Source organism: Coregonus clupeaformis, unplaced genomic scaffold, assembly GCF_020615455.1.
Source record: "Coregonus clupeaformis isolate EN_2021a unplaced genomic scaffold, ASM2061545v1 scaf0273, whole genome shotgun sequence".
NCBI classification, from domain to species: domain Eukaryota; kingdom Metazoa; phylum Chordata; class Actinopteri; order Salmoniformes; family Salmonidae; genus Coregonus; species Coregonus clupeaformis.
This window is the reverse complement of record NW_025533728.1, coordinates 350,575-377,213: the sequence shown is the minus strand read 5'-3', so window position 1 is coordinate 377,213 and position 26,639 is coordinate 350,575. Positions and strand designations below refer to the sequence as shown.

Below are 26,639 nucleotides of genomic sequence, written 5' to 3'. Positions count from 1 at the left end.
AGAAATAGTCAGCTGACTGCCCATGGCGGCACGCCGCAGTACTTTACCCTGACCTGCGCGTGGGTCCTCACATGGCTACTGCTCTCTCTCTTTCCTCTTTGATATAAGACACTGGCTACTGCTCTATCCCTTTCCTCTTTACTATAGACTGGCTACTGGGCTTTATATCTCTCTCCACTTAGATTTACATTTACATTATTTAGCAGACGCTCTTATCCAGAGCGACTTACAGGAGCAATTAGGGTTAAGTGCCTTGCTCAAGGGCACATCGACAGATTTTTCACCTAGTTGGCTCGGGGATTAGAACCAGCGACCTTTCGGTTACTGGCACAACGCTCTTCACCTCTAAGCTACCTGCCGCCCCTAGATCACAGACAAGTTAAAAACATTGGCCACCATCCTTTATTTAACCAGAGGTCACATTGACATATTTTCCAAGTGAGCCAAGACAGCAGTATACATAGTTAACACAACATAAAACACATCTACTAGATCATTAGTACTTGTTTATCTGCTATGTAAATATTTGTTTTGCTATGGGCCTCCTCTTGGCCTATAAATATCTGTTTAGCTGATGTTTTTAAATATCCAGAAAGAAATAATACATTCTCTAATACAGTATTCTAGAGTAAAAATCAGATTATGCTTTGACCAAGGTTTGCCAGCATGGCAGCATAGAACTGAGTTGTCAGGGAGGGGAGCTGTCGGTCGCCATTGAGCTATAATAAGAGGGTGTCGCTGGCTGCCTCACGTGACGGTGCTGGGTGCTTCTAAAGCTTGGTTCACATGACTGGGTGTTCCTTCCTCGTATTAAGGACATGAAAGGGAGCGATACTGTCCGACTTCTGGAACCTGCTCCGAATACAGGACCACGAATATGAAACATATTAAATAACCGCCAAATAAAGGGGACAGAATAACAGGAAAAGGAAGGTCGATCTTTACTTTTCGGCTTGTTGTTGCATTTCCTGGACAGCTGTTTGGACAAGGCGGAGCGGTGTGCGCGTTGTTTGTGCGCTATCCATTAAACTGCACTCTGAGAACTCTGGATTTGAAACATGACTCCAACACATCCATGCGTTGTCGGGATCGCCTGCTTTGCGATTCTAGGTAAGTGTTTATTATAGTTGTGGTCGAGCGAGGACTGTTACTGAGACGGAGGGGGAAATAAAACGTCATAATCTCCGCTAGTGTTATATTATTGTGTAGTATGGTGACTTGTTAATTAGTAAGTTAGTAAATTCTATAGGAGCCTATGACATAAAGCCTATTATTTTATTATGTATTTGGATATACGTTTTATTTATGGTCCATTTCAGGGTAACGTGTTTTATTTTTCTCTCTGTCGTATTTGTACACATGTTGATTTCTTCATGATGGCCAGGATATGTTTTGGGACAGACAGTAGAAGGTCAAGTGAATCAAATGGGAACAGACAAACAGGGAGTTCGTTTTCCTAAAATCAAAAGCGCGTCTGTCTCTCTGTCAACCCATTGTTCCGGGGACGCTTCACGTGACCGTAGAGGTGCTTTGTGTGTTGAAACACTGGACCCTCTATGACTGACCATTAGCTGGCCGGTGGCCGCTCAAACCGAGTGACACACACGACACGAACACAGATGTGTTGTCACAGCACTGTCAAGTTAACCAACTACAAGCTATAGGCGTAATATAGTTGTGCCTTGGCATTTTTCTACTGTTTTGTGGAAAGTGTGTGTGCTGTGATGCTATTCATGGGCCAGGTCACAGGTTCATTGACCTTTGAAACTGTGTCCCTTTATTTTGTATATAATATTGATAAGACCTAGGCCTACATAAGAAAGGGAATCAGGTGTGTGGTAGTCAAGCTGTGATTAGTGTTGAGTCACACGTCTTCTCTCTACTTCTGTGGAAACAGTATTATAGAGCGGTTACTCTTTGTCTGTTTCAGAAGTGTCTGTGTGTGTGTGTGTGTGTGTGTGTGTGTGTGTGTGTGTGTGTGTGTGTGTTTAGGGGAGGATGTGAGGCAGGCAGGGTCATGCTCAACCACTGGAGTAAAACTCCCTGAGTCATCATCACACACGGGTGCATGATGGAAGCACAGCAGGGCCTGCTGCTCTCTGCTATCCACCAGGCCAGATAGTTAATTAAGCAATAAGGCCCGAGGTATATGGCCGATATACCATGGCTAAGGGCTGTTCTTAGGCACTACCACGGCTGTCAGCCAATCAGCATTCAGGGCTCGAACTACCCAGTGTATGATGGACATTAATAACCCACAAAACACAGGACAGCATCAGGGTTGGCACTAGTTACCACAGCCACAAAGTCAAAATTGGCCATGTTGTAAAAATTCTTGATTTTTCTTTTTATATATTTGGTCTTAATTCAAGGTTTAGGTTAGGCATCAGATTTTAATAAGATAAATTGTAGAAATCGGTGGGATTTAGCTTATGACTTTGTGGCTGTGTTAACTACTGACGACCCAGCATCAGGCCTCATCAGGCTCCCTGCTCTGGATGCTGATGACCTAAAGTTGCACCCTATTCCTAATATAGTGCACTACCTTTGACCAGGGCCTATAGGGCTGCTCAAAAATAGTCCTGGTCAAAAGTAGTGCACTATATAGGGAATAGGGTGTCATTGGGGATGCACACTTAGTTTATCTGACATTGATTCTGTCTGTACACAAGTGCTGATTTGGATTAATTGATCCTCTGAGGAGAGGAAGGAAGCCAGTCTAGACTATTGAGGTACACCCTCTGGTCAGTCACTCCTTAGCAACACACTAATAACCTAACCTTTAACCTGTATGTTGGTAGACACATATTTAACCCCTCGACCTCTGTGTCTGTTGTGGTAGCCACCAGGTGTAAATGAGTCTGCATAGTGTACTATATAGGGTGTACCATTTGGAACACATAGCAGGTATTAATAGTCTGTAGCAGGCTATGTGTGCCAGACTAGAGGGTTGTTAATAAAGGGTTTGGTAATGGTACAAGTGAAGGAGAGGGAGGGACCTGCCAGTTTTACATCACTACTGGGGTTACATCATCACAGGCAATGTTCTAGAACTCCTCTCAGGCTTGGAACTGAACTGCTGTGAAACTAGAACTTCTTCTGGTAGTACGGACAGGTAGTGATGCTTCTCAGCTGTAGATGTGAGGGTTCTGGATTATGTTGTAGACATATGTGTTCAGGCTGTGAAATCGCTTGTCTATCTAGATTGATATGTGACCTGAGTCCCTGTGTCTCAGTCTCAACTCTAACCCTGTACTACCCTCTGCTGGTCATTGTTGAGAACTGATATGTTTCCCTGTACTGGATGGAGTTCTTGACGTTGTTGCTCAGGTTGTGCAGCAGCTGTGAGATGAGACTAGCACCACATCATTTTTAAAACTAGAGGCGCATCATCCAGGAACGCTTGCGAAGCAGACCAGGCCGATGTTTGGGGTTAGAGAAGTTAATGAGGGAAGTGAACAATTCTTCCTTAGTTGTTGATTTGCTCGAAATCTAGAGGCACAACCTAGATTCGAGGCAACGTCTTAAGTAGTTGAACATGTTATTACTCCATGTAAGAAATGTTCTAGGACTGTATGGCTGGTTTTAGTGAAAGGTGTTGGCCGCCCAAGGGCTCCTGTCAGAGCGACTGATTCAGAACGTCTCTTTTACCACTTTGATCCGTTTTTATTTAGCCAGGTCAATCAGAGGACATTGAAGTGATAGAATGTAATATGCATGTATGGTTTTTGTAACAGATGGAAACAAGTATTAAGGTTTACATAATCAATGGAACATAATTAGCATTATAAAAAAGTTAAAAGCGTAACATACTGTGAACTGATCAAAGTACACAATAGTCCTAAGGTAATACAGAAGTCAGTAGGCTACAGTTACCCCAATATAATGGGCCCTATGGCCTTAGATAGGCTATAAAACATCATCATATATATACTAAACATAAAGGACCATAAGTAGCATAATGGTAACCACAACATGTGGTCCTTGGGTCAATACAGACCTGAATGGGCCCTTGCAAACCATATGCTAAAAGGCTACTAGTTAGCATTATCATACGACATGGGTTCTACAATCGATAAACAGTGTGACGTGAATATACCACATGAAGGACACATAACACTCACTTAGACATCCTGGAGAGTTGTCTGATGGCTTCCAAACCAAAACAATGGCTGCATTCCAAACACTTAAGACACACCCTCTCCCCTCAGCCCTCAAATTAAGTGGACACTTCTGATGACTTATTATGACGTCTGACGAGTTGACACTTGCAGGACGAGAGAAGAATGAATTAATTTTAAATGGACCGCTCTTGCCCGAAAATGTGTCACTCGTTCGTCCCACAGTTGTGTTTTCAGTCATCATGGAACCACCGGTAGCTGTTGTGTGTGCTTTATATGCGCCACAGTCAATAATGATTGCATTTCATATCTTGGCTAGAAGACAACGCGTCCGACTATATCAGGTAAATCGAAAATTACAACGTGTAAGTGTGATGTCAGGGAAAGTTGGATGCACAAGCTAACGTTTCCAAAAGCTAACCAAATAAAAACATAATTACTTTTATGATACATGTTTGAGCCGTCATGTGCATTAGTAGCACAATTTCTAACTTATTTACATTCGTTTTTACTTCCACTTGTATGTTGACTTCTCCATATTAATGTTGGTTTTAAGTTTTGGCTGACTTTTCTTAGCGGATGTACAATCATCGCGAATTGAATTATGGGGCATTTCAGGCCCCGGAGTGAACGTAATAATACACTCGCAAACTCGATCAAAAACTAGGGCTGAGGGGCTTACGTTGCCAACTTCCCTTGCTTGGACAATCATTTGGACTGACAACAAATATGGCCGCGAGGGTAAGTGGAGGAGGGTGTGTCTTTTATGTGTTTGAAACGCAGCCAATGTCTGGTGTGGTGTGTGTATGGCGGCCATCTTTAATATGGTCAGCTGGTGACCATCTGACCTGTCAGGTGAGTGGTCAGGTGACTTGGTGGTCATTTTGGAGAAACACTTTGCCACTGTGATAGTGAGTTTGATAGTGCACTGGGCCTTAAACATGGAATAATCCTCAACACTCCAACCTTGTGAGAGTGGCAAACTTGACACGTTTTAATTTTCAGTCAAAAACAACTTGATATCAAAGGAGTGCCTTTGATTTGACAGCATGTACATGCACAGTTTGGCACTAGATGACCATTAGACCCGTTAATGTGTTTCTGTGCATGAGCTTAGCTAGCCAGTGTCGCCATGACATCACTTACAAGAATGATCAGGGATTTTTATTGGAGAAGCAGTTTCTGCCTATCTTCCTACTGTACTGTCTTTGCTAGAACTACTCAGGTTGTTGCTCAAGTGATGGTGCTGCTGATGGTGGTGGTAATGATGATGATGATATCTCCCCCCCAGGTTGCATGACAGTAGCCCAGTCAGTCATGGTTATAGTAATGATGATGATATCTCCCCCCCAGGTTGCATGGCAGTAGCCCAGTCAGTCATGGTTATAGTAATGATGATGATATCTCCCCCCCCAGGTTGCGTGACAGTAGCCCAGTCAGTCATAGTTATAGTTATAGTGGTGATGGTAATGATGATGATATCTCCCCCCCAGGTTGCATGGCAGTAGCCCAGTCAGTCATGGTTATAGTAATGATGATGATATCTCCCCCCCAGGTTGCATGGCAGTAGCCCAGTCAGTCATGGTTATAGTAATGATGATGATATCTCCCCCCCAGGTTGCGTGACAGTAGCCCAGTCAGTCATAGTTATAGTTATAGTGGTGATGGTAATGATGATGATATCTCCCCCAGGTTGCATGGCAGTAGCCCAGTCAGTCATGGTTATAGTAATGATGATGATATCTCCCCCCAGGTTGCGTGACAGTAGCCTAGTCAGTCATAGTTATAGTGGTGATGGTCATGATGATGATATCCCCCCAGGTTGCGTGACAGTAGCCCAGTCAGTCATAGTTATAGTGGTGATGGTAATGATGATGATGATATCTCCCCCTCAGGTTGCGTGACAGTAGCCCAGTCAGTCATAGTTATAGTGGTGATGGTAATGATGATGATATCTCCCCCCTCAGGTTGCGTAACAGTAGCCCAGTCAGTCATAGTTATAGTGGTGATGGTAATGATGATGATATCTCCCCCCCAGGTTGCGTGGCAGTAGCCCAGTCAGTCATAGTTATAGTGGTGATGGTAATGATGATGATATCTCCCCCCAGGTTGCGTGACAGTAGCCCAGTCAGTCATAGTTATAGTGGTGATGGTAATGGTAATGATGATGATCTCCCCCAGGTTGCGTGACAGTAGCCCAGTCAGTCATAGTTATAGTGGTGATGGTAATGATGATGATGATATCTCCCCCTCAGGTTGCGTGACAGTAGCCCAGTCAGTCATAGTTATAGTGGTGATGGTAATGATGATGATATCTCCCCCCCAGGTTGCGTGGCAGTAGCCCAGTCAGTCATAGTTATAGTGGTGATGGTAATGATGATGATATCTCCCCCCAGGTTGCGTGACAGTAGCCCAGTCAGTCATAGTTATAGTGGTGATGGTAATGGTAATGATGATGATATCTCCCCCCAGGTTGCGTGACAGTAGCCCAGTCAGTCATAGTTATAGTGGTGATGGTAATGATGATGATATCTCCCCCCAGGTTGCGTGGCAGTAGCCCAGTCAGTCATAGTTATAGTGGTGATGGTAATGATGATGATATCTCCCCCAGGTTGCATGGCAGTAGCCCAGTCAGTCATGGTTATAGTAATGATGATGATATCTCCCCCAGGTTGCATGGCAGTAGCCCAGTCAGTCATGGTTATAGTAATGATGATGATATCTCCCCCAGGTTGCGTGACAGTAGCCCAGTCAGTCATAGTTATAGTTATAGTGGTGATGGTAATGATGATGATATCTCCCCCAGGTTGCATGGCAGTAGCCCAGTCAGTCATGGTTATAGTAATGATGATGATATCTCCCCCCAGGTTGCGTGACAGTAGCCTAGTCAGTCATAGTTATAGTGGTGATGGTCATGATGATGATATCCCCCCCAGGTTGCGTGACAGTAGCCCAGTCAGTCATAGTTATAGTGGTGATGGTAATGATGATGATGATATCTCCCCCTCAGGTTGCGTGACAGTAGCCCAGTCAGTCATAGTTATAGTGGTGATGGTAATGATGATGATATCTCCCCCTCAGGTTGCGTGACAGTAGCCCAGTCAGTCATAGTTATAGTGGTGATGGTAATGATGATGATATCTCCCCCCCAGGTTGCGTGGCAGTAGCCCAGTCAGTCATAGTTATAGTGGTGATGGTAATGATGATGATATCTCCCCCCAGGTTGCGTGACAGTAGCCCAGTCAGTCATAGTTATAGTGGTGATGGTAATGGTAATGATGATGATATCTCCCCCCCAGGTTGCGTGACAGTAGCCCAGTCAGTCATAGTTATAGTGGTGATGGTAATGATGATGATATCTCCCCCTCAGGTTGCGTGACAGTAGCCCAGTCAGTCATAGTTATAGTGGTGATGGTAATGATGATGATATCTCCCCCAGGTTGCGTGGCAGTAGCCCAGTCAGTCATAGTTATAGTGGTGATGGTAATGATGATGATATCTCCCCCCAGGTTGCGTGACAGTAGCCCAGTCAGTCATAGTTATAGTGGTGATGGTAATGGTAATGATGATGATATCTCCCCCCAGGTTGCGTGACAGTAGCCCAGTCAGTCATAGTTATAGTGGTGATGGTAATGATGATGATATCTCCCCCCAGGTTGCGTGGCAGTAGCCCAGTCAGTCATAGTTATAGTGGTGATGGTAATGATGATGATATCTCCCCCCCAGGTTGCATGGCAGTAGCCCAGTCAGTCATGGTTATAGTAATGATGATGATATCTCCCCCCCAGGTTGCATGGCAGTAGCCCAGTCAGTCATGGTTATAGTAATGATGATGATATCTCCCCCCAGGTTGCGTGACAGTAGCCCAGTCAGTCATAGTTATAGTTATAGTGGTGATGGTAATGATGATGATATCTCCCCCCAGGTTGCATGGCAGTAGCCCAGTCAGTCATGGTTATAGTAATGATGATGATATCTCCCCCCAGGTTGCGTGACAGTAGCCTAGTCAGTCATAGTTATAGTGGTGATGGTCATGATGATGATATCCCCCCCAGGTTGCGTGACAGTAGCCCAGTCAGTCATAGTTATAGTGGTGATGATGATGATATCTCCCCCTCAGGTTGCGTGACAGTAGCCCAGTCAGTCATAGTTATAGTGGTGATGGTAATGATGATGATATCTCCCCCCAGGTTGCGTGGCAGTAGCCCAGTCAGTCATAGTTATAGTGGTGATGGTAATGGTCATGATGATGATATCCCCAGGTTGCGTGACAGTAGCCCAGTCAGTCATAGTTATAGTGGTGATGGTAATGATGATGATGATATCTCCCCCTCAGGTTGCGTGACAGTAGCCCAGTCAGTCATAGTTATAGTGGTGATGGTAATGATGATGATATCTCCCCCCAGGTTGCGTGGCAGTAGCCCAGTCAGTCATAGTTATAGTGGTGATGGTAATGATGATGATATCTCCCCCCAGGTTGCGTGACAGTAGCCCAGTCAGTCATAGTTATAGTGGTGATGGTAATGGTAATGATGATGATATCTCCCCCCAGGTTGCGTGACAGTAGCCCAGTCAGTCATAGTTATAGTGGTGATGGTAATGATGATGATATCTCCCCCCAGGTTGCGTGACAGTAGCCCAGTCAGTCATAGTTATAGTGGTGATGGTAATGATGATGATATCTCCCCCCCAGGTTGCATGGCAGTAGCCCAGTCAGTCATGGTTATAGTAATGATGATGATATCTCCCCCCCAGGTTGCATGGCAGTAGCCCAGTCAGTCATGGTTATAGTAATGATGATGATATCTCCCCCAGGTTGCGTGACAGTAGCCCAGTCAGTCATAGTTATAGTTATAGTGGTGATGGTAATGATGATGATATCTCCCCCCAGGTTGCATGGCAGTAGCCCAGTCAGTCATGGTTATAGTAATGATGATGATATCTCCCCCAGGTTGCGTGACAGTAGCCTAGTCAGTCATAGTTATAGTGGTGATGGTCATGATGATGATATCCCCCCCCAGGTTGCGTGACAGTAGCCCAGTCAGTCATAGTTATAGTGGTGATGGTAATGATGATGATGATATCTCCCCTCAGGTTGCGTGACAGTAGCCCAGTCAGTCATAGTTATAGTGGTGATGGTAATGATGATGATATCTCCCCCTCAGGTTGCGTGACAGTAGCCCAGTCAGTCATAGTTATAGTGGTGATGGTAATGATGATGATATCTCCCCCCAGGTTGCGTGGCAGTAGCCCAGTCAGTCATAGTTATAGTGGTGATGGTAATGATGATGATATCTCCCCCAGGTTGCGTGACAGTAGCCCAGTCAGTCATAGTTATAGTGGTGATGGTAATGGTAATGATGATGATATCTCCCCCAGGTTGCGTGACAGTAGCCCAGTCAGTCATAGTTATAGTGGTGATGGTAATGATGATGATATCTCCCCCTCAGGTTGCGTGACAGTAGCCCAGTCAGTCATAGTTATAGTGGTGATGGTAATGATGATGATATCTCCCCCAGGTTGCGTGGCAGTAGCCCAGTCAGTCATAGTTATAGTGGTGATGGTAATGATGATGATATCTCCCCCCAGGTTGCGTGACAGTAGCCCAGTCAGTCATAGTTATAGTGGTGATGGTAATGGTAATGATGATGATATCTCCCCCAGGTTGCGTGACAGTAGCCCAGTCAGTCATAGTTATAGTGGTGATGGTAATGATGATGATATCTCCCCCCAGGTTGCGTGGCAGTAGCCCAGTCAGTCATAGTTATAGTGGTGATGGTAATGATGATGATATCTCCCCCCAGGTTGCATGGCAGTAGCCCAGTCAGTCATGGTTATAGTAATGATGATGATATCTCCCCCAGGTTGCATGGCAGTAGCCCAGTCAGTCATGGTTATAGTAATGATGATGATATCTCCCCCCAGGTTGCGTGACAGTAGCCCAGTCAGTCATAGTTATAGTTATAGTGGTGATGGTAATGATGATGATATCTCCCCCCCAGGTTGCATGGCAGTAGCCCAGTCAGTCATGGTTATAGTAATGATGATGATATCTCCCCCCAGGTTGCGTGACAGTAGCCTAGTCAGTCATAGTTATAGTGGTGATGGTCATGATGATGATATCCCCCCCAGGTTGCGTGACAGTAGCCCAGTCAGTCATAGTTATAGTGGTGATGATGATGATATCTCCCCCTCAGGTTGCGTGACAGTAGCCCAGTCAGTCATAGTTATAGTGGTGATGGTAATGATGATGATATCTCCCCCCAGGTTGCGTGGCAGTAGCCCAGTCAGTCATAGTTATAGTGGTGATGGTAATGGTCATGATGATGATATCCCCCCCAGGTTGCGTGACAGTAGCCCAGTCAGTCATAGTTATAGTGGTGATGGTAATGATGATGATATCTCCCCCTCAGGTTGCGTGACAGTAGCCCAGTCAGTCATAGTTATAGTGGTAATGGTAATGATGATGATATCTCCCCCAGGTTGCGTGACAGTAGCCCAGTCAGTCATAGTTATAGTTATAGTGGTGATGGTAATGATGATGATATCCCCCCCCAGGTTGCATGGCAGTAGCCCAGTCAGTCATGGTTATAGTAATGATGATGATATCTCCCCCCCAGGTTGCATGGCAGTAGCCCAGTCAGTCATGGTTATAGTAATGATGATGATATCTCCCCCCCAGGTTGCGTGGCAGTAGCCCAGTCAGTCATAGTTATAGTGGTGATGGTAATGGTCATGATGATGATATCCCCCCCCAGGTTGCGTGACAGTAGCCCAGTCAGTCATAGTTATAGTGGTGATGGTAATGATGATGATGATATCTCCCCCTCAGGTTGCGTGACAGTAGCCCAGTCAGTCATAGTTATAGTGGTGATGGTAATGATGATGATATCTCCCCCCCAGGTTGCGTGGCAGTAGCCCAGTCAGTCATAGTTATAGTGGTGATGGTAATGATGATGATATCTCCCCCCAGGTTGCGTGACAGTAGCCCAGTCAGTCATAGTTATAGTGGTGATGGTAATGGTAATGATGATGATATCTCCCCCCAGGTTGCGTGACAGTAGCCCAGTCAGTCATAGTTATAGTGGTGATGGTAATGATGATGATATCTCCCCCTCAGGTTGCGTGACAGTAGCCCAGTCAGTCATAGTTATAGTGGTGATGGTAATGATGATGATATCTCCCCCAGGTTGCGTGGCAGTAGCCCAGTCAGTCATAGTTATAGTGGTGATGGTAATGATGATGATATCTCCCCCCAGGTTGCGTGACAGTAGCCCAGTCAGTCATAGTTATAGTGGTGATGGTAATGGTAATGATGATGATATCTCCCCCCCAGGTTGCGTGACAGTAGCCCAGTCAGTCATAGTTATAGTGGTGATGGTAATGATGATGATATCTCCCCCCCAGGTTGCGTGGCAGTAGCCCAGTCAGTCATAGTTATAGTGGTGATGGTAATGATGATGATATCTCCCCCCCAGGTTGCATGGCAGTAGCCCAGTCAGTCATGGTTATAGTAATGATGATGATATCTCCCCCAGGTTGCATGGCAGTAGCCCAGTCAGTCATGGTTATAGTAATGATGATGATATCTCCCCCCAGGTTGCGTGACAGTAGCCCAGTCAGTCATAGTTATAGTTATAGTGGTGATGGTAATGATGATGATATCTCCCCCCCAGGTTGCATGGCAGTAGCCCAGTCAGTCATAGTTATAGTAATGATGATGATATCTCCCCCAGGTTGCGTGACAGTAGCCTAGTCAGTCATAGTTATAGTGGTGATGGTCATGATGATGATATCCCCCCCCAGGTTGCGTGACAGTAGCCCAGTCAGTCATAGTTATAGTGGTGATGATGATGATATCTCCCCCTCAGGTTGCGTGACAGTAGCCCAGTCAGTCATAGTTATAGTGGTGATGGTAATGATGATGATATCTCCCCCAGGTTGCGTGGCAGTAGCCCAGTCAGTCATAGTTATAGTGGTGATGGTAATGATGATGATATCTCCCCCCAGGTTGCGTGACAGTAGCCCAGTCAGTCATAGTTATAGTGGTGATGGTAATGGTAATGATGATGATATCTCCCCCCCAGGTTGCGTGACAGTAGCCCAGTCAGTCATAGTTATAGTTATAGTGGTGATGGTAATGATGATGATATCTCCCCCAGGTTGCATGGCAGTAGCCCAGTCAGTCATGGTTATAGTAATGATGATGATATCTCCCCCCAGGTTGCATGGCAGTAGCCCAGTCAGTCATGGTTATAGTAATGATGATGATATCTCCCCCCAGGTTGCGTGGCAGTAGCCCAGTCAGTCATAGTTATAGTGGTGATGGTAATGGTCATGATGATGATATCCCCCCCAGGTTGCGTGACAGTAGCCCAGTCAGTCATAGTTATAGTGGTGATGGTAATGATGATGATGATATCTCCCCCTCAGGTTGCGTGACAGTAGCCCAGTCAGTCATAGTTATAGTGGTGATGGTAATGATGATGATATCTCCCCCTCAGGTTGCGTGACAGTAGCCCAGTCAGTCATAGTTATAGTGGTGATGGTAATGATGATGATATCTCCCCCCAGGTTGCGTGGCAGTAGCCCAGTCAGTCATAGTTATAGTGGTGATGGTAATGATGATGATATCTCCCCCCCCAGGTTGCGTGACAGTAGCCCAGTCAGTCATAGTTATAGTGGTGATGGTAATGGTAATGATGATGATATCTCCCCCCCAGGTTGCGTGACAGTAGCCCAGTCAGTCATAGTTATAGTTATAGTGGTGATGGTAATGATGATGATATCTCCCCCTCAGGTTGCGTGACAGTAGCCCAGTCAGTCATAGTTATAGTGGTGATGGTAATGATGATGATATCTCCCCCTCAGGTTGCGTGACAGTAGCCCAGTCAGTCATAGTTATAGTGGTGATGGTAATGATGATGATATCTCCCCCCCAGGTTGCGTGGCAGTAGCCCAGTCAGTCATAGTTATAGTGGTGATGGTAATGATGATGATATCTCCCCCCCAGGTTGCATGGCAGTAGCCCAGTCAGTCATGGTTATAGTAATGATGATGATATCTCCCCCAGGTTGCATGGCAGTAGCCCAGTCAGTCATGGTTATAGTAATGATGATGATATCTCCCCCAGGTTGCGTGACAGTAGCCCAGTCAGTCATAGTTATAGTTATAGTGGTGATGGTAATGATGATGATATCTCCCCCCCAGGTTGCATGGCAGTAGCCCAGTCAGTCATGGTTATAGTAATGATGATGATATCTCCCCCCCAGGTTGCGTGACAGTAGCCTAGTCAGTCATAGTTATAGTGGTGATGGTCATGATGATGATATCCCCCCAGGTTGCGTGACAGTAGCCCAGTCAGTCATAGTTATAGTGGTGATGGTAATGATGATGATGATATCTCCCCCCCAGGTTGCGTGACAGTAGCCCAGTCAGTCATAGTTATAGTGGTGATGGTAATGATGATGATATCTCCCCCTCAGGTTGCGTGACAGTAGCCCAGTCAGTCATAGTTATAGTGGTGATGGTAATGATGATGATATCTCCCCCCAGGTTGCGTGGCAGTAGCCCAGTCAGTCATAGTTATAGTGGTGATGGTAATGATGATGATATCTCCCCCAGGTTGCGTGACAGTAGCCCAGTCAGTCATAGTTATAGTGGTGATGGTAATGGTAATGATGATGATATCTCCCCCAGGTTGCGTGACAGTAGCCCAGTCAGTCATAGTTATAGTGGTGATGGTAATGATGATGATATCTCCCCCCAGGTTGCGTGGCAGTAGCCCAGTCAGTCATAGTTATAGTGGTGATGGTAATGATGATGATATCTCCCCCCCAGGTTGCATGGCAGTAGCCCAGTCAGTCATGGTTATAGTAATGATGATGATATCTCCCCCCAGGTTGCATGGCAGTAGCCCAGTCAGTCATGGTTATAGTGGTGATGGTAATGATGATGATATCTCCCCCCCAGGTTGCATGGCAGTAGCCCAGTCAGTCATGGTTATAGTAATGATGATGATATCTCCCCCCCAGGTTGCGTGACAGTAGCCCAGTCAGTCATAGTTATAGTTATAGTGGTGATGGTAATGATGATGATATCTCCCCCCCAGGTTGCATGGCAGTAGCCCAGTCAGTCATGGTTATAGTAATGATGATGATATCTCCCCCCCAGGTTGCGTGACAGTAGCCTAGTCAGTCATAGTTATAGTGGTGATGGTCATGATGATGATATCCCCCCAGGTTGCGTGACAGTAGCCCAGTCAGTCATAGTTATAGTGGTGATGATGATGATATCTCCCCTCAGGTTGCGTGACAGTAGCCCAGTCAGTCATAGTTATAGTGGTGATGGTAATGATGATGATATCTCCCCCCAGGTTGCGTGGCAGTAGCCCAGTCAGTCATAGTTATAGTGGTGATGGTAATGGTCATGATGATGATATCCCCCCAGGTTGCGTGACAGTAGCCCAGTCAGTCATAGTTATAGTGGTGATGGTAATGATGATGATGATATCTCCCCCTCAGGTTGCGTGACAGTAGCCCAGTCAGTCATAGTTATAGTGGTGATGGTAATGATGATGATATCTCCCCCTCAGGTTGCGTGACAGTAGCCCAGTCAGTCATAGTTATAGTGGTGATGGTAATGATGATGATATCTCCCCCCCAGGTTGCGTGGCAGTAGCCCAGTCAGTCATAGTTATAGTGGTGATGGTAATGATGATGATATCTCCCCCCCAGGTTGCGTGACAGTAGCCCAGTCAGTCATAGTTATAGTGGTGATGGTAATGGTAATGATGATGATATCTCCCCCCCAGGTTGCGTGACAGTAGCCCAGTCAGTCATAGTTATAGTGGTGATGGTAATGATGATGATGATATCTCCCCCTCAGGTTGCGTGACAGTAGCCCAGTCAGTCATAGTTATAGTGGTGATGGTAATGGTAATGATGATGATATCTCCCCCCCAGGTTGCGTGACAGTAGCCCAGTCAGTCATAGTTATAGTTATAGTGGTGATGGTAATGATGATGATATCTCCCCCCAGGTTGCATGGCAGTAGCCCAGTCAGTCATGGTTATAGTAATGATGATGATATCTCCCCCAGGTTGCGTGACAGTAGCCTAGTCAGTCATAGTTATAGTGGTGATGGTCATGATGATGATATCCCCCCCAGGTTGCGTGACAGTAGCCCAGTCAGTCATAGTTATAGTGGTGATGGTAATGATGATGATGATATCTCCCCCTCAGGTTGCGTGACAGTAGCCCAGTCAGTCATAGTTATAGTGGTGATGGTAATGATGATGATATCTCCCCCTCAGGTTGCGTGACAGTAGCCCAGTCAGTCATAGTTATAGTGGTGATGGTAATGATGATGATATCTCCCCCAGGTTGCGTGGCAGTAGCCCAGTCAGTCATAGTTATAGTGGTGATGGTAATGATGATGATATCTCCCCCCAGGTTGCGTGACAGTAGCCCAGTCAGTCATAGTTATAGTGGTGATGGTAATGGTAATGATGATGATATCTCCCCCCCAGGTTGCGTGACAGTAGCCCAGTCAGTCATAGTTATAGTGGTGATGGTAATGATGATGATGATATCTCCCCCTCAGGTTGCGTGACAGTAGCCCAGTCAGTCATAGTTATAGTGGTGATGGTAATGATGATGATATCTCCCCCCCAGGTTGCGTGGCAGTAGCCCAGTCAGTCATAGTTATAGTGGTGATGGTAATGATGATGATATCTCCCCCCCAGGTTGCGTGACAGTAGCCCAGTCAGTCATAGTTATAGTGGTGATGGTAATGGTAATGATGATGATATCTCCCCCAGGTTGCGTGACAGTAGCCCAGTCAGTCATAGTTATAGTGGTGATGGTAATGATGATGATATCTCCCCCAGGTTGCGTGGCAGTAGCCCAGTCAGTCATAGTTATAGTGGTGATGGTAATGATGATGATATCTCCCCCAGGTTGCATGGCAGTAGCCCAGTCAGTCATGGTTATAGTAATGATGATGATATCTCCCCCCAGGTTGCGTGACAGTAGCCCAGTCAGTCATAGTTATAGTTATAGTGGTGATGGTAATGATGATGATATCTCCCCCCCAGGTTGCATGGCAGTAGCCCAGTCAGTCATGGTTATAGTAATGATGATGATATCTCCCCCCCAGGTTGCGTGACAGTAGCCTAGTCAGTCATAGTTATAGTGGTGATGGTCATGATGATGATATCCCCCCCAGGTTGCGTGACAGTAGCCCAGTCAGTCATAGTTATAGTGGTGATGGTAATGATGATGATGATATCTCCCCCTCAGGTTGCGTGACAGTAGCCCAGTCAGTCATAGTTATAGTGGTGATGGTAATGATGATGATATCTCCCCCTCAGGTTGCGTGACAGTAGCCCAGTCAGTCATAGTTATAGTGGTGATGGTAATGATGATGATATCTCCCCCAGGTTGCGTGACAGTAGCCCAGTCAGTCATAGTTATAGTGGTGATGGTAATGATGATGATGATATCTCCCCCCAGGTTGCGTGGCAGTAGCCCAGTCAGTCATAGTTATAGTGGTGATGGTAATGATGATGATATCTCCCCCCAGGTTGCGTGACAGTAGCCCAGTCAGTCATAGTTATAGTGGTGATGGTAATGGTAATGATGATGATATCTCCCCCCAGGTTGCGTGACAGTAGCCCAGTCAGTCATAGTTATAGTGGTGATGGTAATGATGATGATATCTCCCCCTCAGGTTGCGTGACAGTAGCCCAGTCAGTCATAGTTATAGTGGTGATGGTAATGATGATGATATCTCCCCCCCAGGTTGCGTGGCAGTAGCCCAGTCAGTCATAGTTATAGTGGTGATGGTAATGATGATGATATCTCCCCCCAGGTTGCGTGACAGTAGCCCAGTTAGTTATAGTGGTGATGGTAATGGTAATGATGATGATATCTCCCCCCCAGGTTGCGTGACAGTAGCCCAGTCAGTCATAGTTATAGTGGTGATGGTAATGATGATGATATCTCCCCCCAGGTTGCGTGGCAGTAGCCCAGTCAGTCATAGTTATAGTGGTGATGGTAATGATGATGATATCTCCCCCAGGTTGCATGGCAGTAGCCCAGTCAGTCATGGTTATAGTAATGATGATGATATCTCCCCCAGGTTGCATGGCAGTAGCCCAGTCAGTCATGGTTATAGTAATGATGATGATATCTCCCCCCAGGTTGCGTGACAGTAGCCCAGTCAGTCATAGTTATAGTTATAGTGGTGATGGTAATGATGATGATATCTCCCCCCCAGGTTGCATGGCAGTAGCCCAGTCAGTCATGGTTATAGTAATGATGATGATATCTCCCCCCAGGTTGCGTGACAGTAGCCTAGTCAGTCATAGTTATAGTGGTGATGGTCATGATGATGATATCCCCCCCCAGGTTGCGTGACAGTAGCCCAGTCAGTCATAGTTATAGTGGTGATGATGATGATATCTCCCCTCAGGTTGCGTGACAGTAGCCCAGTCAGTCATAGTTATAGTGGTGATGGTAATGATGATGATATCTCCCCCAGGTTGCGTGGCAGTAGCCCAGTCAGTCATAGTTATAGTGGTGATGGTAATGGTCATGATGATGATATCCCCCCCCAGGTTGCGTGACAGTAGCCCAGTCAGTCATAGTTATAGTGGTGATGGTAATGATGATGATGATATCTCCCCCTCAGGTTGCGTGACAGTAGCCCAGTCAGTCATAGTTATAGTGGTGATGGTAATGATGATGATATCTCCCCCTCAGGTTGCGTGACAGTAGCCCAGTCAGTCATAGTTATAGTGGTGATGGTAATGATGATGATATCTCCCCCCCAGGTTGCGTGGCAGTAGCCCAGTCAGTCATAGTTATAGTGGTGATGGTAATGATGATGATATCTCCCCCCCAGGTTGCGTGACAGTAGCCCAGTCAGTCATAGTTATAGTGGTGATGGTAATGGTAATGATGATGATATCTCCCCCCCAGGTTGCGTGACAGTAGCCCAGTCAGTCATAGTTATAGTGGTGATGGTAATGATGATGATATCTCCCCCTCAGGTTGCGTGACAGTAGCCCAGTCAGTCATAGTTATAGTGGTGATGGTAATGATGATGATATCTCCCCCCCAGGTTGCGTGGCAGTAGCCCAGTCAGTCATAGTTATAGTGGTGATGGTAATGATGATGATATCTCCCCCCCAGGTTGCGTGACAGTAGCCCAGTCAGTCATAGTTATAGTGGTGATGGTAATGATGATGATATCTCCCCCCCAGGTTGCGTGACAGTAGCCCAGGCTCTGGTCACTCTGGAGGTGACAGAGGGAAACTCCACCTGTATAAAAGCTGAACTCTCCGCCTCCTTCTCCATCACCTATGACACAGCCAACGGCACGGTAAACTACATCCCCCACAATCCTCTCCGGCTTAGAAAAACACAGATTGTACTTTTGAAAATGTCCTGAACATAAGTCTCTCTTCCCACGACAACTGTGTGCATGAGTTTGGGCCAACGATCCCATCCTGAACATGTTTTAAATGTACAAACATTCTTCTTCTTCTCTCCAGCGTACGGTGATGGTGCCCCTCCCAGGGTCGGCGGTGGTGGGTGGGGCCAGCTCGTGTGGGGGTGACGGCCGCTCCCCCTGGCTCGTGGCGCTGTTTGGGGATGGCCACACCCTGGGCCTCAGCTTCTCATCCAATAACAGCCTGTACAGCGTATCTAACCTCACCCTGCAGTACAACCTCAGTGATGTCACTACCTTCCCAGAGGCCAACAGTACCGGTGAGAAAGAGACTGTCACACACACACACACACACACACACGGAGGCACGCTTCGCGCGTACACACACGGAATTGATTATTATTTGATTTCTGACCAATGTGTCTTGTCTGTTGTTCTACAGATGTGGTAACTGTGGAGACGACCTCTGTGGGGATGGTTGCTAGGGTCAACACCACCTACAGATGTATCAGCGTCTCACCTGTCATTGTGGGAGGAGCCACCGTCACCTTCTCAAACGTCAAGATGGAGGCCTACATGACAGGAGATGATCTGAGCCCCAACGGTACAGCCACCAACACCTGGGCTGATACCCAAATGCCACCATATTCCCTAGATGGTGCACTACTTTTGACCGGGGCTCATTTGGGACGCACACTTATTGTCCATCACTGACCATCAACAACTGTACACTGACCATCAACCATTAACAACTGTACACTGAGCATCAACCATCAACACTTTGGTTATTCCTTTACATGTTTGGCTTTGACCCCTTAACTTATTGTTTAAATGAACAGTATGATGATATTGACCCGTGTTGGTTTATAACTGTTCTGAACAGTATGAGGGTATTGACCCGTGTTGGTTTATACAGTGGGGAAAAAAGTATTTAGTCAGCCACCAATTGTGCAAGTTCTCCCACTTAAAAAGATGAGAGGCCTGTAATTTTCATCATAGGTACACGTCAACTATGACAGACAAATTGAGATATTTTTTTTCCAGAAAATCACATTGTAGGATTTTTAATGAATTTATTTGCAAATTATGGTGGAAAATAAGTATTTGGTCACCTACAAACAAGCAAGATTTCTGGCTCTCACAGACCTGTAACTTCTTCTTTAAGAGGCTCCTCTGTCCTCCACTCGTTACCTGTATTAATGGCACCTGTTTGAACTTGTTATCAGTATAAAAGACACCTGTCCACAACCTCAAACAGTCACACTCCAAACTCCACTTTGGACAAGACCAAAGAGCAGTCAAAGGACACCAGAAACAAAATTGTAGACCTGCACCAGGCTTGGAAGACTGAATCTGCAATAGGTAAGCAGCTTGGTTTGAAGAAATCAACTGTGGGAGCAATTATTAGGAAATGGAAGACATACAAGACCACTGATAATCTCCCTCGATCTGGGGCTCCACGCAAGATCTCACCCCGTGGGGTCAAAATGATCACAAGAACAGTGAGCAAAAATCCCAGAACCACACGGGGGGACCTAGTGAATGACCTGCAGAGAGCTGGGACCAAAGTAACAAAGCCTACCATCAGTAACACACTACGCCGCCAGGGACTCAAATCCTGCAGTGCCAGACGTGTCCCCCTGCTTAAGCCAGTACATGTCCAGGCCCGTCTGAAGTTTGCTAGAGTGCATTTGGATGATCCAGAAGAGGATTGGGAGAATGTCATATGGTCAGATGAAACCAAAATAGAACTTTTTGGTTAAAACTCTACTCAGTCGTGTTTGGAGGACAAAGAATGCTGAGTTGCATCCAAAGAACACCATACCTACTGTGAAGCATGGGGGTGGAAACATCATGCTTTGGGGCTGTTTTTCTGCAAAGGGACCAGGACGACTGATCCGTGTAAAGGAAAGAATGAATGGGGCCATGTATCGTGAGATTTTGAGTGAAAACCTCCTTCCATCAGCAAGGGCATTGAAGTTGAAACGTGGCTGGGTCTTTCAGCATGACAATGATCCCAAACACACCGCCCGGGCAACGAAGGAGTGGCTTCGTAAGAAGCATTTCAAGGTCCTGGAGTGGCCTAGCCAGTCTCCAGATCTCAACCCCATAGAAAATCTTTGGAGGGAGTTGAAAGTCCGTGTTGCCCAGCGACAGCCCCAAAACATCACTGCTCTAGAGGAGATCTGCATGGAGGAACGGGCCAAAATACCAGCAACAGTGTGTGAAAATCTTGTGAAGACTTACAGAAAACGTTTGACCTGTGTCATTGCCAACAAAGGGTATATAACAAAGTATTGAGAAACTTTTGTTATTGACCAAATACTTATTTTCCACCATAATTTGCAAATAAATTCATAAAAAATCCTACAATGTGATTTTCTGGATATTTTTTTCCTCATTTTGTCTGTCATAGTTGACGTGTACCTATGATGAAAATGACAGGCCTCTCTCATCTTTTTAAGTGGGAGAACTTGCACAATTGGTGGCTGACTAAATACTTTTTTCCCCACTGTAACTGTTCTGAACAGTATGAGGATATTGACCTGTGTTGTGTTGATAAATGTTCTGAACAGTATGAGGATATTGACCCGTGTTGTGGTGTTGATAAATGTTCTGAACAGTATGAGGATATTGACCCGTGTTGTGGTGTTGATAAATGTTCTGAACAGTATGAGGATATTGACCCGTGTTGTGGTGTTGATAAATGTTCTGAACAGTATGAGGATATTGACCCGTGTTGTGGTATTGATAAATGTTCTGAACAGTATGAGGATATTGACCCGTGTTGTGGTGTTGATAAATGTTCTGAACAGTATGAGGATATTGACCCGTGTTGTGGTGTTGATAAATGTTCTGAACAGTATGAGGATATTGACCCGTGTTGTGGTGTTGATAAATGTTCTGAACAGTATGAGGATATTGACCCGTGTTGTGGTGTTGATAAATGTTCTGAACAGTATGAGGATATTGACCCGTGTTGTGGTGTTGATAAATGTTCTGAACAGTATGAGGATATTGACCCGTGTTGTGGTGTTGATAAATGTTCTGAACAGTATGAGGATATTGACCCGTGTTGTGGTGTTGATAAATGTTCTGTTCTGTCATTCCCAGAGAGTGTGTGTACTGCTGACCAGAACTCCCCCACAGCCCCCCTCCACCCCCCTTCCACCACCACAGCAGCCCCCGTCCCTGTCCCCACCCCCTGGAACCCCCAACCAGGGCAGCTACTCCGTCTCCAATAGCAACGGGACTGTCTGTCTGTTGGCCCGCATGGCACTGCAGCTGAACATCTCCCACTTCTCTGCCTTACAGAATAAGGTAACACACACTCATGTACACACACACACACACTGTCCCAGTAACACACAATAACCTGTTCCTCTCCTCCTCATTGACAGACTATCCAGGAAGTAGTAAACCTGCTGCCCAATCAGACGACCAGCTCAGGATCATGTGACCCCTCCAGCGCCACCCTGGTGCTGACGCAGGGCGGAACCACCAACCTCAGCTTCCTGTTTACTCTGGTGACATCATCACTCTACCGTTGACCTGTCTGTCTGTTTGTCTGTCTGGTTATCGGTCTGTTTGCTTACCTGTCTGTCTGTTAATTCTCTACTCTCCTCCGTGACTGATGTTCTTCTCTTTACAGAACACCACGTCTAACAGGTACCACCTCAGTGGTCTGTCTGTGGTCGCAGCTTGGTCTGACATGACAGGTTAGTATCACCTCAGTGGTCTGTCTGTGGTAACAGCTTGGTCTGACATGACAGGTTAGTACCACCTCAGTGGTCTGTCTGTGGTAACAGCTTGGTCTGACATGACAGGTTAGTATCACCTCAGTGGTCTGTCTGTGGTAACAGCTTGGTCTGACATGACAGGTTAGTATCACCTCAGTGGTCTGTCTGTGGTAACAGCTTGGTCTGACATGACAGGTTAGTATCACCTCAGTGGTCTGTCTGTGGTAACAGCTTGGTCTGACATGACAGGTTAGTATCACCTCAGTGGTCTGTCTGTGGTAACAGCTTGGTCTGACATGACAGGTTAGTATCACCTCAGTGGTCTGTCTGTGGTCGCAGCTTGGTCTGACATGACAGGTTAGTATCACCTCAGTGGTCTGTCTGTGGTAACAGCTTGGTCTGACATGACAGGTTAGTATCACCTCAGTGGTCTGTCTGTGGTAACAGCTTGGTCTGACATGACAGGTTAGTATCACCTCAGTGGTCTGTCTGTGGTAACAGCTTGGTCTGACATGACAGGTTAGTATCACCTCAGTGATCTGTCTGTGGTAACAGCTTGGTCTGATATGACAGGTTAGGGATTCCTTATCAATAGTGTCCATATAGACAAAACATGCAAACATTTCTAAAAACCTGCTTTCACTTTGTCATTATGGGGTATTGTGTGTCGATTGATGAGGGGGAAAAAACAATGTGATCTATTTTAGAATAAGGCTGTAACGTAACAAAATGTGGAAAACGTCAAGGGGTCTGAATACTTTCTGAATGCATTGTATATGATACCACTCACCTTTACCACCTCTCTCTCTCTCCATTTACTACCTCTCGCTGCCTCTCTCTCTCAATTCAATTTCAATTCAAGGGGCTTTATTAGCATGGGAAACATATGTTTACATTGCCATAGCAAGTGAAATAGATACTTTTTTATTGTTTATATCACTTTTATTAACAGTAAACAATACACTCACACAAGTTCCAAAAGAATAAAGACATTTCAAATATCATATTATGTCTATATACAGTGTTGTAACGATATGCAAAGAGTTAAAGTACAAATGGGAAAATAAATAAACATAAATATGGGTTGTATTTACAATGGTGTTTGTTCTTCACTGGTTGCCCTTGTGGCAACAGGTCACAAATATTGCTGCTGTGATGGCACACTGTGGTATTTCACCCAGTAGATAAGGGAGTTTATCAAAATGTGATTTGTTTTCTAATTCTTTGTGGGTCTGTGTAATCTGAATGAAGCATGTGTCTCTAATATGGTCATACATTTGGCAGGAAGTTAAGAAGTGCAGCTCAGTTTCCACCTCATTTTGTGGGCAGTGTGCACATAGCCTGTCTTCTCTTGAGAGCCAGGTCTGCCTACGGCGGCCTTTCTCAATAGCAAGGCTATGCTCACTGAGTCTGTACATAGTCAAAGCTTTCCTTAATTTTGGGTCAGGTATTCTGCCACTGTGTGCTCTCTGTTTAGAGCCAAATAACATTATAGTTTGCTCTGTTTTTTTGTTAATTCTTTCCTAAGTAATTATCTTTTTGTTTTCTCATGATTTGGTTGGGTCCAATTGTGTTGCTATCTTGGGGCTCTGTGGGGTCTGTTTGTGTTTGTGAACAGAGTCCCAGGACCAGCTTGCTTAGGGGACTCTTCTCCAGGTTCAGCTCTCTGTAGGTGAAGGATTTGTTATGGGTTTGGGAATCGCTTCCTTTTAGGTGGTTGTAGAATTTAATGGTTCTTTCCTGGATTTTGATAATTAGCGGGTATCGGCCTAATTCTGCTCTGCATGTATTATTTGGTGTTGTTGGTGTCACTGAGGATATTTTTGCAGAATTCTGCATGCAGTCTCAATTTGGTGTTTGTCCCATTTTGTGAATTCTTGAGCGGACCCCAGACCTCACAACCATAAATGGCAATGGGTTCTATAACTGATACAAGTATTTTTAGCCAGATCCTAATTGGTACGTAAAATTTTATGTTCCTTTTGATGGCATAGAAGGCTCTTCTTGCCTTGTCTCTCAGATCGTTCACAGCTTTGTGGAAGTTACCTGTGGCGCTGATGTTTAGGCCGAGGTATGTATAGTTTTTTGTGTGTTCTAGGGCAACGGTGTCTAGATGGAATTTGTATTTGTGGTCTTGGCAACTGGACCTTTTTTTGGAACACCATTATTTTTGTCTTACTGAGATCAACTGTCAGTGGTCAGGTATTCTGCCACTGTGTACTCTCTGTTTAGGGCCAAATAGCAGTCTAGTTTGCACAGTTTTTTTGTAAATTATATTTTTGTTTTCTCATGATTTGGTTCTCTCTCTGTTCCTTTACCACCCCTCTCTCTCTGTTCCTTTACCACCCCTCTCTCTCTGTTCCTTTACCACCTCTCTCTGCTGAATAATTACTGTTCCATGGTAAGAGTGCATGTCTGGATTTGAATGTTTAACGACTCTCCCTCCCTCCAGCCCCGTTCAACACCAGTAACAGTAGTCTGGACTACCTGCGTGGCTCCCTGGGGCGTAGCTACATGTGTAGTTCAGAACAGACGCTGGCTGTAGACCAGAACTTCTCCCTCAACACCTTCCAGCTGCAGGTCCAGCCCTTCGGCCTCACCAGAGGACAGTTTGCACAAGGTACTGGATACGTTATAATCTAGCATTCTCATTCTCTACCCTTTCATCTGATCTATCCATCTCTCCTCTCTCTCTACCCTTTGTGTTTTATGGTTGTCCTTGATTAGAAGTTCTGTATTTGTATTAATTACCTTCTCTCTTTCCCCCCCATCCCTCCTCTCCCTCCCTCCCTCTAGCGGAGGAGTGTCAGTTGGATCAGGACAACATGTTGATCCCCATCGTCGTGGGAGCAGCTCTGGCCGGCCTGGTTCTAATCGTTCTCATTGCTTACCTCATCGGCAGGAAGAGGAGGCCCGCTGGATACCAGACCATCTGAGAACACTGACACACAGGCTGCTTGTCTCTCAAATAGCCCCCTATTCCCTAGATAGTGCACTACTTTTGACCAGAGGCCTATGGAGCCTTTCCAGACATACTGCAGAGAGCCGGACGCTCCAACCAACGACTGCTACTGATGACTGACCGGACCATGTACAAACCAAGCCCTCTCTGCAGCGTGTGTGTGTGTGTGTGTGTGTGTGAGAGTGAGTGTGTATCCTCTATGTATTGTTATTCACAGCAGCTCATCCTCTGCTACCTACTAACCGACTACTGCCTGGTCAAACCTACTATCCCCCTCGTCTCTCTCTCTCTCTAACCCATCTCTACTGCAGCTGGCTCAGTATACCCTCATTTTAGTTCTAATCTCATTTCATGTTTGACTTGGGTGGATTTTCGCTTTGAAGTAATTGAATGATTTTTTTTCATCAATTGTAATTTTTGTGTAAATTACAATTAATCTGACATTATATGGTATTAAACTCTTATGGAGGAGGGGGTCTTTCCTAGAACCACATCTTGTGATTGGCTCAAACACACAACAAGCTTTCCTTCCTTCCTCCCTCATCTCCTTTCCTTCATGACCACCATCTTTTCTATGACATCACCTGGGAGGCCCGAAGACTCCTGTGAAAAGGGAAACTTGTGAATGTCTGTCTAATAACCCCACTCTGGTTAGAAATACTGACCTAATTATCTTGTAGGTCACAAGAACATTTGAAAGGCCTTAGGAGGGGGGGGGGGGTGTGCTGTGTTTGGGTTTTACTCAATTTCAAAACAAAGGGTTGTGGATGGCATAAGACTGAGGAATGTAACAAGGTCAAGGTGTTACATGATGGATGTGTTGAATTGGGCAGAAATGGGTAGATGCATTGTTTTCTAAAAGCAGGGGGTGTAATATTGTCTAACTCTTCCCCTCTCCTCCCATGATTGTGTTAATATCGATTTGTAGCGAGTTTATATTTTATTTTTGTAGAGAATGTTTTGATCATTTTTCTATTATGCATCCTGCTGAGGTCAATAAAATACATTTGAAACTCTCTTCTGCTTCCTGGAGTTGAGAATAGATGGGGTTTGTAGTTCCCAGCACTAGAGATTACAGGGACTTCAAAAGTATCAGAAAGAACAGACGGGTCACATGATGGTGAAGGAGGAGAGTCAGAGTAGCTTATTTAATAGTGTCTGGTGTTCAAAGACTGAGGCTAGTGAACTACAACGGACACTTCATCATTCATGTACAACAACGTACCATACGCTCAACAACGTACCATACGCTCAACAACGTACCATACGCTCAACAACGTACCATACGCTCAACAACGTACCAGACGCTCAACAACGTACCAGACGCTCAACAACGCTACCATACGCCAACAACGTACC

At 45.5% G+C, this 26,639-nt stretch overlaps 1 protein-coding gene across 1 annotated transcript; it reads left to right on the top strand.

Moving 5' to 3' along the window:
* Positions 1 to 742: 742 nt before the first annotated feature.
* On the top strand, positions 743 to 26,297 carry LOC121556783 (lysosome-associated membrane glycoprotein 1). The gene is given in 10 exon segments (XM_041870694.2): positions 743 to 1,110; positions 18,391 to 18,509; positions 18,682 to 18,898; positions 19,021 to 19,182; positions 21,693 to 21,784; positions 21,786 to 21,899; positions 21,980 to 22,105; positions 22,231 to 22,297; positions 24,771 to 24,938; positions 25,115 to 26,297. Coding segments are annotated over 10 exon segments (1,257 nt in total). The 5' UTR covers positions 743 to 1,058; the 3' UTR covers positions 25,255 to 26,297.
* Positions 26,298 to 26,639: the final 342 nt, after the last annotated feature.